Genomic DNA, 14,922 nt, shown 5'->3' with positions numbered 1-14,922 from the left:
CGTTGGCTGTTCCTCGGGCTGGCGCCCCTCGGCTCCACCGGATCGTTCGGCGAGCGGATCGTGACGACGCTGACGAACGTCGACGACGGGCTGCGGCGAAGACGGCGACGGCGAACTACGCTAACGCGAGGAACGCCATTTTTGGACGTACCGCCGCGGCGCCGTGAGCTGATGAGTGTTCGACGTGCGTGAGCTCACTGAACCGACATGGAGACCCCTTCCTCCGATACAATCGCCCGTTGTGGGACCGTGGGGTCCGAGAGCGATTGTAATGGCAGCAGGAACGTAGCGGCGAACGTCAACATGGCGCCGACATGGGGTCTCGTCGTCAAACGGCACGTAGAGCCGAGAGACGAAGATTTGAGCATTTTCCACGCCGATTTGTTACCCGACTAAAATCTAGAGAATCATCTCGGAATCACCGCCGTGATCGAGAGGAAGGTCCAGAGTCCTTTAAAATTTCGCGAAAGCGTCGAGATTAGATTCTATTTTGTAAGGATGACATGGAAATGAATGTATAACAGTCTATTTTTAATTAAAATCGACATTTCTCACCTGAGAATACGTTTCTTTCGCAAGCCTGTGTACTTTTGTTCTAGCTGTACCTACATCATTTATTGGAGTTCGCCGCAAGTTCCGCGACTGATACTTTCCTGAGTTCTAGACGGCAGAAGAAGCGCGCCAGCGTTTCCGCAAGGTGGTGGCACCTGTCGGAACCGCAATCGTCTGCGCTGCATACGAACAGGCGAATTTCTCTGCACCTGAACGACGGGCGAACATATTAATAAACATCTCGCTGTTTAGCTTGTGCTGCTTATTTCATACCCTATCCGGCGCCTTTCCGTGACGTCAGTAGAACTCTAATCGAGTCTCACGAGCACGACCATAATAGCGCAAGCGTATATCGAATGACTTATCGAGTCATAACGCTCATTTATATAGCAATTGAATGAAGGTTGACACTCGAGAATGTTTCAACCAGTCTCGAGTAAAATAAAATTGTTGATTGAGTAAACCTATGTTTTCCTGAGGCAATGAGTATTTTCTTAATGCCTCCTGATTTACAAAAGCTGAGGAAATTTTACGATTTTTGCATCGTAAAATTATGCGTCGTTTTTTTTATTCATCTTCGGTATTTGGCAACAAGCGAGTGATAAAACGGCAAGAATACGCGGTGTAATGTGTAAAATAGGATGGAGGAACGACGCGCGGTGCCCCCCCGAGTGGATTTCGCGTGATGACACGGCGGAGACTTCAATTCCAATTATGCGAATTAGGCGAGATCTCTCTCGATCGGGCGTTGATATCTCCGCGCGTGTGAGCGCGCCGATCCAAAAGCACAGCCCACTCCCGCCGCGCATTTCGAAACGCTCTAATTTATTCGTCTTTGTGCCGTGCACAGTGGCGGGATACAATGCATGAGTATTAAATATTACAAAACGGCGATTCCGTAGGAAATTACGATATTCTGTTGCGATATCGTAATTGCCACTGTCACACTGGAGACTGGGTTCGACGCGGTTATTTGATGTGAGTGCTGCATTGCACTGTAATACTTATATGCATAATAATATACATACTACATATATTATATTGCATCCTCGTTATACATATATGTAGAATGTAAGTCTTTCAAAAGTCAAACTCTAATAAAATAAGGAGTAAGGAAAATTGATAAAGTTGTAAAAACTAATTACATGTTTGTGTGTGTATTCACAGATTTATAAAGGATTTATCAAATATGAAACTACCCAGATAGCACAGAAAGTTCAAAAAGAATTCAATTGTATGTCACAATTCTTTTCACAAAAAGAATTCTTTTTCCATCTTAAAAAGAATTCATAATTGATAACATACAATTGAGTTCTTTTTGAACTCTCTGTGCTATCTGGGTAATAGTTTTAGTTTTCGAAAATATATCTTGTAATATAATATACACACTTAATTATTATTTAATTTTATTATTGTAAGTATAATTGTGTGTAAAAATGTGTGTTATAACGAAATTTTCACACAATTATAGTTATTAAACTAATTATTTCCTTAAAATAACAGTAAAGGAGTAAAGAAAATTGATAAAGTTGTAAACTAATTAACTGCTTAATATTATAAAATTATGAACTTGGAAAAATGAAATTAATTAGTTTTTACTTTTGTAAATTTCACTCGTCTAATATAACACATATACTGAATTATTATTATAAATGCAATAATAAATCTTATAACGCGATATTCAAAGCTAAACCATCGGTGAATGAATCGGCAGAGTATATTGAAGATAGATTGTGCACAAGCGTGCAACATATAAATAGTTATGAGTAAACGTTGAGTAAATCTGGTACAAGGTTGCTGATGGCAAACTGCCAATAGTTTGCCACTGTTAGCTTCGTATCGGATTACTGGCTTTTCTCGCCAAGTCAAAATGTCAGACGTATCTCTGTTCGAGATTGATCGATGCTAAAAAAAAAAGCGGCATCGATCCTTCATTCATATCGTTTCACGAATTGTGATGCATACGCGTTTTATTTCGAAATTAAAAAAGCAAAGAGAAAATATGTCAAGCATCACACTTTCCCCTATTTCATATGAAATATTTGCAACCTACTATCGGTATAGTAGTAGTCTTCTACATCGGTACTTCAATAGCATAGAAGAGCTCGTGAATGAAGTGCACTTACAAAACGTATATTCTATTATAGTATTATGCATTCTCGCAACAAGCTCCAATTTAAAACCAGATTTTGACAATAAATTCCGAGAAATCGCGTAATTCTTATATTCACAAGAATTTGTTCAACGAAGATATTCATTTAGAAAAAAAATTAATTTACTATAAAATAAGAAGAAAAAAAAACAGTTTCTGCCAAGATTGCTGAAAACGCGATATAACTATTAAAAACAATACGTCTCAAAAAATTATTCAAGTTTATAATTCATAAACTAATTCTGTCAAGCTATTTTTTATTTATATCAACATCAATTCTCTATTTTGTAAGAATCCTATACCATCTCAAGTCTGAAAAATATTTCAACTAATCGTGAAAGAAGACTTCCGTTCGCCATCGAACACACCATCAAATAAAATTTATTCAAACCGTGTGCTCTCCTTCATTAAAAAAAAAAAAAACATTTGAAAGAGCACGTGACGCGCGGTCTTTTCCAAGCAGATCCCGACCAGCGTAGTCCGGTCAATTTTTGACTTACTACACAATATCGCGTCTATATAGAGTTTGGCAGGGCGCCGGCGCCGCTTTCTATAAATAGCAGGTGCGACGCTGACCGTCGCTCGCGACGCTTAAAGTAGCGACAGAGACGGGACGATCGTTAGGGTGCCACGAGGGGGGACGTGGTGCGGCAGTGGTTACGGACAGCGAGCGGCGCGGCGGAGGCGGAGGCGGCAGCGGCGGTGGCAGTAGTAACGGGTAGTAGTCCAGGCCGCAGTAGTAACGGTTCGCTACTCGCGCGGCCCTTCAGCTCCGCTCCGCTGCGGCCGCGACGACGATCAATCGAGCCGGCGCGGCGGGAGGGGTGCGACACGCTCGCGTGCTCGGGATTTCCAGATTTCCGGAGAAAAGAAAAAACAGCCCCTCTCTCTCGTCTGGAACCTGGGAGAGCCAAGGACCGAGAAGACGTCGTTGGTCTCCAAAGACTCTTCCCGCCTAACGCTGCTTCCGGAGCATATTGAAGCGGAAGGAACGCGAGACACGGAGACCTGAACGACGAAGGACGGCGACGATTCCAACGGACCGAAATCGCGGGGTTGATCCTAGCCGGCGAGTAGCGAAAGTCCGCGAGGGTCCGCCGTGCGGCCCCCCTCCCCCCCGACTCGACTATGTGCCGGCGTCTCGTGGGTGCGATCAGGGCGCCGGGAACGTCGCCGTCGGTGAACGACGTCGTCGTCGTCGTCGCGACGACGGGACGCGAGACGTGAGACCCGTTCATACGCGTCAGCTGATCCGACCTAGGCCGCGAGGAGGAACAAAGGAGGTGATTATGTAAACGTGGTGGTTGTCGACGCCGGAGGGCCGAGGGGACGGCCGTCGCACGCTCGTCATCATCGTCGTCGCCGTTGTCGTGCGTCGTCGTTCCCGTCGACGAATTCCCTGCCCGGTGAAAGAGAGAGACTAATTATATTCGCCTCGTGGGACGAGGTTACTAACCATCAGTCAACCCTCTGGCCTGCGCCTGCGTGGGCGACCAGGCGTTTTCCTCGCGAGGGAATACGAACGATTACGCTCTTTAGATTTTACGCGCGATCGCGCAAACAATCGACAGAACGAAAAGGACCGGAATCCAATCCTCGCATTAATCTGCTAGGCTATTCAAAAATCCGAGGGATAATTTTATTTCAAAAGTCTACTTAATATTTTGAAGTTTTAAATATTTTAAAAAGAATTGGAAAACATTTTTTTTTTTATTTAGACGTAAATTTAAGATTTTAGCATCTGTGCTCAGGATGCACGATCTGATTTGAGCGCCTAGAAATTCAATCTCTAAAATCCAAATCTCTAAAAATTTAAGCTCGAACTCTTCAGTTACAAAATTTAAGCAAAAAAAAAAAACTTAAAAATAAAATTAAAAGTCAGGGATAAAAATACAAAGATTCAAGGATAACAGTTATTAGCATAAACATTAACTCATTGAGCTTCAATTTGAATTCGATTTCAACCACATAATCGGCAAGGAAATTGTAAATCGATCGGCAAATAAATCCGTGATTGTATCGCATGTAAATGCAATCGGGCGATCACGGGACGGGAGATTTATGTGTAGGGGTGGGGACCGATTAACTTTCCCGGCCGGTTTTATTTTGCGATCGCGTTACTTCGGCGCGTCCATCACGCGTAGCTTTGACATATCACGTCACGACTGTAAATTCAAATCGATCAGCGCGTTGCCAAACCATCGCTCCGTTAAACGCATGAAAAATCGCAATGCCGCAGGTAGCTATAGCTTCCGAAAGATTCGTTCGACGCGTTTTTCTCTGACGAGGAGTACAATCAATCAAAAGACGAGTAAGCCCGACGGTCGCTCCGCTTAAATTGTACACGATTTCGATTATTTTCCTTTTCTGTGCCTCGCAGATCCAGAATGGCTCTAGTAATGCTACCGTGCGACCTGCCTTGGTGGCCGGCTATCGTAAAGCAGCTGGACAAAGCCGCCACGGCTAAAAACTCCGAGGACCTAATAGACGCGATGCAACGACTGCATGACATGTGCAAGTACGACTCGAGTTATTCCACTCGCGTTGCTTTTTGCGTATCATCTAATCACTCTTTAAATCCCGTAGAGTAAAACGTTACTCTAAAAGAGTGAAAATTGCATCTGTGCAATTTTCAAGTGTTTATTAATTCTAGAGATATTTAGAGGGTATATTTACTTCGCCAAGTTAATTTGCATTCTGAAATAAATACGATGTATGTATTTACGTGGGCAAATAATTAACTACAAACAGCACGCGTGTTCAAAATTTGAACATAAAATATCTCAAAGATATTTTAATGTCATTTTTTAAACATGGTGTCTAAAAACATGTTTAAGACGTTTCGGTTTTGGACATTGTTATTTAGATAATATTGCATGCAATAAGTAATATAATGTGAACGAAGTTCACAACTGTTTTTACAACGCTAAAACGCTCTATGGATTTGTTTCGTTCAGCATAAGCCTCGATCCCGAGGAAGACGTGCAGGACGCCGACCTATTCTCCAAGTTGGGGACCTTCCTAGACAATGATCTCGATCTCGCTGAACGGGAGCAAGTGTTCACAAAGACAATACCGCGAATAGTGGAAAGGGCGAAGGCCTTAAAATCTACGAAACCCCCGCAAGGTTTACACTTCAGTCTCCAGCAGCAAGGTATCCGACATACCTATCCAATTTATTAAAAAAAAAATACTTCGCTGTCTAAATTATTTCTAACGACCTCGCGAATCAAAAATTGTGAATCTGCGTAAAACTTCGACGACTCGAGAATCAATTTATTTCAGGCGACAGTGTCGAATACAGTTACGCCTTTGTCTCCTCCTTAATCGCGAACGCGTTCTTCTCTACGTACCCGAAGAGAACCGCGAAGACTCACCCTACGCTGCGCGATTTCAACTTTACAAACTTCTTCAGACACCTTCACAAGTGAGTAACTCGAGTGGTGGCCTTTCAAGAGCCACGCCGAAGAAAAGTCCCGATCGCTTTTTAAGTTTAATAAAACGGAAAAGACAGTGAGATAGAATTTCACACGTACTTTATTGCTCTTTCCAGAAACGCACAGAAAGCCAAGCTCAGAAGTATCTTTCATTATTATAACTATCTGGAGACGGAGCACGCACTCGAAGGCCGTCTGATAATTTCCAGACAGGTACGTGGTATACGATTAAATTTAATTTTTTTTCAAATTCTTTTCCCAGAAATCGTCTCTCTTCTTTTTTTTTTCACAAAGTGCAAAACGCTTTTAATTACCATTCGCAGGTGATGACGTCTAAGCAGTGGCTGACCATTGAAGATTGGCTGGAAAGTAACGTACCTCTTTGTCCGCTAACAATACGTCACGAGGGACGGTTGGAGAGAATCGAGGCGGAAGCAAAAGTACTACAAGTTTGTTTCGTGAATGCTAAAATTGGCGGCGGCGTGCTCGATGACGATGTCACGCAGGAGACTGTACATGTAACTAATTAGAAAAAATATGATTAAGTGCTATGCGTAAAAAAAATTCTTAATTGTATGTCGAAACTTTAGATGAATCTAGAGTTCAGAAAAAGAAAACAAATATCATGTAAACATAGATCGAACGCTTCATACTATGATTTATAAATAAGAGAAAATTTTCTAAATGTTCTTTCTTGTTCAATTGATTCATAAACAAAGCTTAACTCTATCCCTACGATATCATAAAGGTTATAGACGTCAAAGAATTGATTTAAATAAATTACATAAATTACAGATCGCTTTCCGCGGCTCCCATCTGTTTTCAAATTATTTTCCTTGTTTGAATTCTAGATTCACCCTTTAACATTTTGACATATACAATTAAAATTCAGCCCATGTCAAACCGGAAGAGATGCATGTGAATCCTTCTACAGGTGGCGACGCATCCGGAGATGCTCGCCGCGATGCTATCCGTCGAGGCCTTAGAAGACAACGAAGTTCTGATAATCGAGGGTGTCAGGCATATTGCGAGGATAAACGATCCGCGGCACAAGGCGATATTCGAGGGTATCCCGAATCCGAACGTGGTGAGTGAAGTGCGGGAAGTCTCGGATTCGCGCTCTCTGGCGATGAGAAGGCAAACAATCGTACAGTTTTCCGAGCGCAGGTAACGGTCTGCTGCATAGATCCCGAGGACTACTCGCGATTGCCGTTGACGCAGTTCGAGGAGGACAACATCCTGAGGGAGATGAACAAGTCGCTGTTGGGATTCCGCCAGAGGCGCGTGCCCGGCAGTCCCACGGATCCGATCAAGAGCGAGCCGGAGACGGAGGTCGGCCTGGGCTCGCGCAGATTGTCGCCGATCGGCGAGAGCTTCAGCAGCACCCCGCCGGAGACGGAGGGCGAGGACAAGGTTTTCCCGGGGAGCAATAATTCCAAGACAGGTGGGGGATTACGGAGGAAGCGATCAGTAATTCGCGCGATTTACTCACACGATTCTTTTAATGTCATTAAAATTTTTCTTTCTTTCCTCCCTTTTGACAGACAAGCAGCCTCCGCGCGACGAACGCCACAAATCGGAGAACGCGACGGAGGTGCGTAGCAGGCCTAACGGCAAATCGATGAGATCGCCGAGCCCTCACAAGGTGTGCAAGGACGCGAGTTACACGAGCCAAAGGAACCGATTCATCGTGCTCGGATCCAGCGGCGAGGTACTACCGGTGACGCGGCAGCTCGGTCAGATGTCGGTCTACAGCAGCTGCAACAGTCAGAGTACCGACAGTTTTCACAGCGCTAAGGAGACTATCGATGAGGAACCTGGTACGCGTGCGACAAGACAAACCCCAAACTCGATTAGAGTGAAAAAGAGAAGATGTGTTTCTATCAAGCGAATCGATTTTTCAGAGGAAGAGGAGCAGAAGGTGACGAAGCTCTACAGCGCGCAGTTAGATACGCCCGAGGGAAGAGGAACTTTCGCGCAGCGACTGAAGGACGCTCTCAAGCGGGAGAGTACGGCGACCGGGGTGACTTCCTCGAACACCTCTTCCGGGGAGAGCAGTTACGCCGTTGGCATAAGCGTTAGCGGTAGCCACGTTGGCGATCAAGACATCAAGTGAGTCAAAGTTCATGAAGAGATACGGGACGCTATCAGATACGTGGAAATAAATAAAACAATATTAATAAGCAAAGTCTAGACAGTTTAGAGAGAATAATAATCGCAATAAGCGAAAAATCTTGATTTTTTTTTTCATCTACGCTCAGATTAAAAATGGCTAAAAAAACTCTGCAACAAAAAAAAACCTTATGATCTAGGTCATCGTTAATTTTCTGTTCTGTGGAATACAAATGGTATGCTAGATAATTGCGCGTGTATTTTTAATTATTATATTTAACATATTTATTGTAGTTATATCATTTCGATTGACTTTTATCGGATGCAATCTTGCAGGTTGAAAAGAGGAGGTTCGAGGGGTTTCGTTTTGCGGGACGAGACGGTGGACGAGGAGTTTCTGAAGGAGTCTCTGGAGGCAGAGCAAAAATGGCTGGGTCGATTCCGGCAGAGTCAGGGGCCTATGTTTCAGAGGAAAGATACGAGCGCGAGCAGCAAGTACAGTTTCAGTACCGAATACAATTCTGGCGAGTATTTGATAAAGATCACTCACGCTCGACGTTTGCTCAGCGGGAGCAAGAATAAACCAACTGAAAAGTTTAAAACTTTCGCGCGTGCAGATTTTTGTTCCGAGTTGGAGGAGGTCTACGAGCAATTGTCAAAGTGGCTGGAGGATCCGATAATGGCGGATGAAAGCCGAGAATTGGACGCAAGGGATCGCGCGGTTGTACGATTCGCCGGTTCGCTTCTGAAACGCGCTCTGAGCGAATCGTTCGCTGGTGTGCCGGTCCAGGAGGGCGAACCGCAGCCGTTCCTCGACGCGAACGACGTTAATCAGCAGCATAAGCTGGCCTTGGCTGTGAGGAGTCTCAGTTTGGAGCTCGCTCGACAGAAAAATCGGAGACAGCAATCAGTAAGGAACAAGTTTGAACACTAAACGTGTTACGCCTTTGCGAACGAAATAACTGAATCAGTAAAAAGACCCAAATTTGTGTTCCCCGCGATGAAATTCACTTTGTAAAAATAATTATGAATGCAATTGCGCGACTTCTTTGGCCTCTAAAAGAAAAAACTTGGAACACGATAATTCGTTATTTTTGTTGTAATAATAAATCGAATTTTAAATGTTTGCTTTTGGAGCCAGAGAAGAAACTTAATACGCTTCTATAGCTTAGCAGTCCCTTGATTCGGGTTAAACATACAGACACACTTGGCTATACCCTCGAAACTTCATGATGGAGTAAGATGGAATGAGAGACAGTCATAATCGATCGGGCGAAATTAATCTAACGCAGATAATTGGTAGATGAAAAAGTTTCGAGTTTGGACTACATGCAGCCGGAAATGCTATACAGGTGTCTGAGTCTGAAGACGTAGATCGCTACGAGGACGCCTCGTGCGAAATGGTAATAGAGGCGAAGGACGCCCAACGTAGGAAACTTTGGGCTGTCACGTTCACGTCGGAAGTGTTCCAAACGTTGGTCGATGATCATACGACCATACGCCTGTCTCCACCGCCCGCGTCCGAGTCGGGACAGACGGCGACGAAGCGTGAAACGTGCACGCTCGGTGTCTTGGAGGTGATTCTGATGACTTGATCGCATCACGTGTATAATCGCAACTGCATGAGATGGAGACTGTGTTCAGCCCGTGAATTTAAAATCGCTTGGCCAAGGAGCATTTTCTGTGGCTTGGAATTCTTCGACAAGATATGACTCATTGAGATAAGATTGTCCAACATTTCGTGTTTTTCTTTTCTTCCGTTTTTCTCTTTCTTTCTCTGTCTTTTGATTTGATGCATGATACGCGGACCATGAGACCAGCATCTTCGTCGTGCTAAAGATCCTCATAACTAATACATTTATCTGTCTCTCAGTCTGTCTGATTTATAATTCTCCACTTACACATCTGTCGCTTCGTTTTATTCGTCAATTAACCAAAATCGGATAAAAATACCGTCGGCATACATTCTTTTCTCTGTCGTTAATAAGAGACAGAATAATTCTCCATGTGAACTAAAATGATAACAACTTGAGCTTTGTATGTATTTCTGGTAAACCTTAATGACGTTCGATAATCACGTTCCCACACAATGGCAAGAATTTAAAATCTTTACTAATTATGTTTATATTAGGAAAGATTAATATATATATATATATATATATATATATATATATATATATATATATACGGCGACGAAATAATTTACAATAGAATGTCGTATCATGTATGCGTAGTTGCCGCACGAGAACAGTCCGGGAGGAGGTTTATTGCCCGTGGCTACCGGCAACTGGGGATGCGGAACTAGATTGAAAGGCGATCCGCAACTAAAACTCGTCATTCAATGGCTTGCTTCCTCCCTAGCGGGCACACCAAGACTGATCTACTACACTTCTGGCAATCCCAGTCTATCCAAGGTAAAAAAAAATATTCAGCCAATTTCTTCTACCTTTTCACTTTCTAATCCGCATTTTAGTTAGATACCGTGAGCAGAGTTCTAATAGACAGACGTTGGTCTGTGGGTGATTTGGCTGCCGCGACACTGAGGTACGCTATGCACACGATCGAGGAACGGATGGAAGGGAAGAATAGCCTTTTCGAGGAGATCATTGGCATGGATAAGTCGGGTCCTTAGCCCGATTCGATGCTGTCCGTTCTGGTGGACGTACTCGCCACCATGATCGAAGACAGCCTACTGAAAAACTAAAATATCAATTAATTACATGCTCTTCCACGGGAGGGACATACAAAAAGAAAAGAAACGGGTATTACTTTGACTGTAGTTAAATACAAGATCGATAAGCGGCTCTAATTCGTAGTCTTAGATGAAACGTTAGTTATACAAGTTTCATTTTGGCGCGAAGGGAAGATTGATCCGGATTTTATTTTTCTTTCAAAGTATATACTATTCTCGTCTAGCATATCAAAATGATATCAGGCAAACTTTCGCACAATTCGTTGTACAAGGCAATATATCAAATAGAGAAAGATAGGTAGTCGCTGCGATATTTTCTAGTCTATGTACGTAGTGCATCGTGCTGTCAAATCAAGTTGTAAGGATAAAAATCATCCACGTCACATTTCCGTGAAACAACGGAGACACAAAAATAACGTGATATATCGGACGTTCAGTTATCATTAATGTCACGTCATCGTAAGAGCGTGGCAAACTCCTCTGCAATCATACGTAATAACGGTCTAGTCATGTTCGAAAAAGAGAGGTCAATTCTGGTTTTACTCCGTACAGAATGAGTAACCGATAATACACAGTTACATGCAATAACTAATGAGGCACAATATACTAAACTATATATTTTGTACAATATTTTTAAGTCGTTCTATACTTTTAAGTCGGACACACACACGCACAACACACACACACACACACACACACACACACACACACACACACACACACACACACACAAAATACGCGAATAGATTTTTAGAAAAAAACTTTTAGTATTTTATAATAAAAGATTAATATAGGCAATTTTTAAGAGGGTAAAACTTGTGTGTATATACATAAGTCACTGCTATGAGGTCGTAAATTCGGATATAAAAATTAGGTAATATGGCCTATGAAAAAAAGTATATGCTTGCTAATATGTAAATCAATTAAAGAGGTCTTCCATTATTAAAGCAAAAACGTGTGAAAGTATCCTATGATTTATATACTCTCGCTATACTTCTCATTCTAAACAGTAATTAGCAATTATTAATAAATTTATATCACAAAATGAATTTCCATTTGAGATTTATTATCTAATCATATTTTAGTATATATATCTAATTTTGCAATATAAATGTTCTCTTTTTTTATATTATAATTTGACTAAGTGCTAAATTGAAGTTGACGTAAAGCAAAAGATTTTTTGAAACGCTTTTAAATCACAGTTTTTTTTTATTAATATCACACGTTATTGTTAATTGAAATGTGTTAAAACATACCATTTATACAAGACAGCATTTAATAAATATTACTTCTGAATTACTTTGATATTAATAATATAATGTATGTTTCGGATGGCTCTTACTCTCTATCATTTGCTATTACATCTTACTTCAAGAAGACTGCTATGTAACTTCTTTACTTTATTTATATTCGATACAACATACCTCTAAGAAGTATTCAAACTATCCCTCGATTAAGTTGGCTGTTTAAACTTTAATCCTGAGTTCGATACTTAGTTATCTAAGAAGTAAAAAAAGACGTGTATAAAAACAATAGATTCTATTTACATATCAAAAGAAGAGACTCCTTAGACGTCGTCCTACGCCTTGTCTATCGTACAGGATATTAAATTTGTTTACAAATTGATTTATATTATTACAGCCCTTAGTTATGATACCGAGATACGTCATCAAGCCAAAATCATTACATTGCTGTAAACATAAAGGTAGATTAGATTAAAACTTATTGATAGAGCTATATTTTTATAGTGTATTCTTTCTAATGTATATATTAATATATATAAGTGTATACTAACATTATAAAAGTCAGCCTTAAATTTCGGATTGTTCAAAACAGGCAGTCGATGACTCAGAGAGCAAGCCGCTCGAAGAACCTCGTGGTTTCCCTTCAATTCTCCACTCTGCACCGCTTGCACATATCTCAGAACAAGTTTCACTCTCGCATGTAACATTTTAATGGCACTGTGCTGAGCTGTTAAGTGCTCAGCCACTGAAATTGTATATTTAGTTTATTCACCGTTAATTCTGACAGTTTATCAAACTGATGAAAAAAATGATCGCACTTGTATTACCCACCTACTGAGCATTCACCCTGATCGTTATTACACATCCTTTGTACGTGATCTACTCCAATTCTTTCGGCTTCCTCTGTGGCTAATGTGTAAGTTAATGGAACGAATAACATGGTAGCCTCACCATTAACCAAGTCGATCACTGATTCGTACATAGAGACTGACAAGTGCTGCGACAACCAAATTATTTTTAAATACAGCACTCTTCGCAATGCATTTAAAAAATAAAAAGGAACAAGAATGTGAATGGAAACATATCTCAATGAATTTACCTCTGTGTTTTTTGGTCTTGGATCCAGTTTCAGTAACACGGGACTTTCATTAATTTCGCAAAGCTGCTTGTGCACTCTAATGTCTTTCTCAGTAGGCATATCACCAGTAGTATACCAGCCCAAAAAGTCCATTTCACTGAAGACTTGCTTAAACTGTTCCTCCTTTGTGTTATAATAATCCCTATCGATTATAACGTCGTCGCCAATACACGTGAACAGCAATTCAAAGGAGTTCATAATCTCTATGTTGCGACCTTTCTGCTTACCGATCAGAGCACCGTACACTGAAAGTATTTTATCGTCAGAAACATTAATGATAGTTCGCGAACAACTAATAAAATCATTACTGTTAATGTTACAAATACTTCAATTGCATATTAACGTCTATCATATTCATATAGTTTTGACATACAATTTAATGACAAAGACAAATGTTTGTATATTTCGATTGTATATCTACCGCTTGCTGTTAATTATCGAAAGGAATATCTTACCCAACTGGTCGCTGCCCTCCTGAGCTCTGAGCCTGGTCCAGTGTTCGCTGACGTTCATGATTACCAGCGGATGCAAACTGATGGACACGGAGCCGATAGTGCCCGAAGAGGCCATGACTTTGACGCTCCCGGACACCCTCGGGTTCCTCTCGGAGGTGTCCTCATCGATCTCCATCGCCGATTGTTCGTTTGTATTTTCTTCAGGCACGTCGACCTCCATGTCGCCTCCCGGTCACCCGTTCTCACTAGTTTATATCCTCGCTAGCTTCTAAGCCGATAAAAGTCGGCACGAAAATCCCGGACAAAAGAAAAAGAGGAACAAACGCGTCGTAGGAACCAATCGACACGAATCCCCCTGAATCACCGAGACGTCTATCGTGCGACAATCAACGCGATCCTATGCGGACGGCCATCGCGTCGATTCTCTTTCGCCGAGAAAGAAAGATCGCGTCACGTCGAGAAAGAGAGATCGATATCTCGAGATACATCGACTACTATCTCTCGCGCAAGGCGCATGGTTTTTAAATCATTTTTAGAATCGGTTTTTTATCAACTCCTCTTAATCTAAAAAACGGCCGATTAAAGTTATAAATAGCCACCTGCAAAACTTAAAATTGACTATTCCTAATCTAATTTTCTAATTATCTTAATTAAAAAATTATTCATTTATTAATTCAAAATAATAATCCAGTTCTACTACTAGTTCACTTCTACCAGTGTAAATTACCTTTAATCTCGGTATAATTTATTATTTTTTTTTTTATGTAAAGATATATAATTTCGAATAAATTATCTTGAAAAAAGTATTTCTATTAAAAAAGCAATTTTTAATATTCATACATTTTTATTTACAGTTATTATATTTATGTATGTGTGCATTGTCTGTCGATATATTTTTACCTTTCGAAACAATGTACTAATTTGTGAACTAATAATAATAAGAAATTATTATTATTATGAGTACTTTAAATGCATATTAACATTTATCGAGTCCATATTAAAATTCCTACAGTTTTAGCATTACATATTATATTTGTTTTATATATAAATTATAAATAATTAATACTGTAAATAATCATAATTATTGTTTATATAATTATTAGTTTATATAATTATATAATTATTGTTAATAATTAATAC

General features: G+C 41.0%; 3 protein-coding genes across 7 annotated transcripts in view; 1 reads left to right on the top strand and 2 right to left on the bottom strand.

Annotated features, from left to right (window-relative positions):
- Window positions 1-883, bottom strand: part of LOC105831017 (filamin-A) — a 36,796-nt gene extending 35,913 nt beyond the window's left edge. For 3 of the 4 annotated variants that reach the window (XR_004963789.1, XR_003625847.2, XM_028190940.2), the window contains exon 1: window positions 2-883. The gene's annotated coding sequence lies outside the window, so the exon portion shown is untranslated. The remainder of the gene's footprint in view (window position 1) is intronic. The other variant, XM_012670826.3, reaches the window with a different exon arrangement.
- A 2,981-nt stretch (window positions 884-3,864) lies between these two features.
- On the top strand, window positions 3,865-11,990 carry LOC105831019. 2 transcript variants are annotated; one of them, XM_012670830.3, is made up of 15 exons: window positions 3,865-3,987; window positions 5,085-5,222; window positions 5,662-5,858; window positions 5,990-6,131; window positions 6,258-6,354; window positions 6,465-6,659; window positions 7,076-7,228; window positions 7,309-7,585; window positions 7,686-7,961; window positions 8,046-8,253; window positions 8,590-8,777; window positions 8,871-9,163; window positions 9,606-9,830; window positions 10,488-10,667; window positions 10,727-11,990. In XM_012670830.3, the coding sequence occupies exons 2-15, from the start codon at window positions 5,092-5,094 to the stop codon at window positions 10,883-10,885; spliced, it is 2,721 nt and encodes a 906-aa protein (XP_012526284.1). In that variant the 5' UTR covers window positions 3,865-3,987; window positions 5,085-5,091; the 3' UTR covers window positions 10,886-11,990. The 2 variants fall into 2 exon arrangements, with proteins under 2 accessions (XP_012526284.1, XP_012526286.1); XM_012670832.3 differs by lacking the exon at window positions 9,606-9,830.
- A 477-nt stretch (window positions 11,991-12,467) lies between these two features.
- LOC105831020 (COP9 signalosome complex subunit 6) lies at window positions 12,468-14,221 on the bottom strand. Its single transcript, XM_012670833.3, has 5 exons — window positions 13,783-14,221; window positions 13,289-13,572; window positions 13,021-13,186; window positions 12,741-12,934; window positions 12,468-12,636 (listed from the first exon to the last, which is right to left on the bottom strand). Exons 1-5 carry the CDS (start codon window positions 14,000-14,002, stop codon window positions 12,496-12,498), a joined length of 1,005 nt encoding a protein of 334 aa, XP_012526287.1. The 5' UTR covers window positions 14,003-14,221; the 3' UTR covers window positions 12,468-12,495.
- Window positions 14,222-14,922: the final 701 nt, after the last annotated feature.

This window comes from Monomorium pharaonis, chromosome 6, assembly GCF_013373865.1.
Source record: "Monomorium pharaonis isolate MP-MQ-018 chromosome 6, ASM1337386v2, whole genome shotgun sequence".
Classification (NCBI taxonomy): domain Eukaryota; kingdom Metazoa; phylum Arthropoda; class Insecta; order Hymenoptera; family Formicidae; genus Monomorium; species Monomorium pharaonis.
The sequence above is the reverse complement of the archived record's forward strand: the minus strand, read 5'-3'. Positions and strand labels throughout refer to the sequence as shown.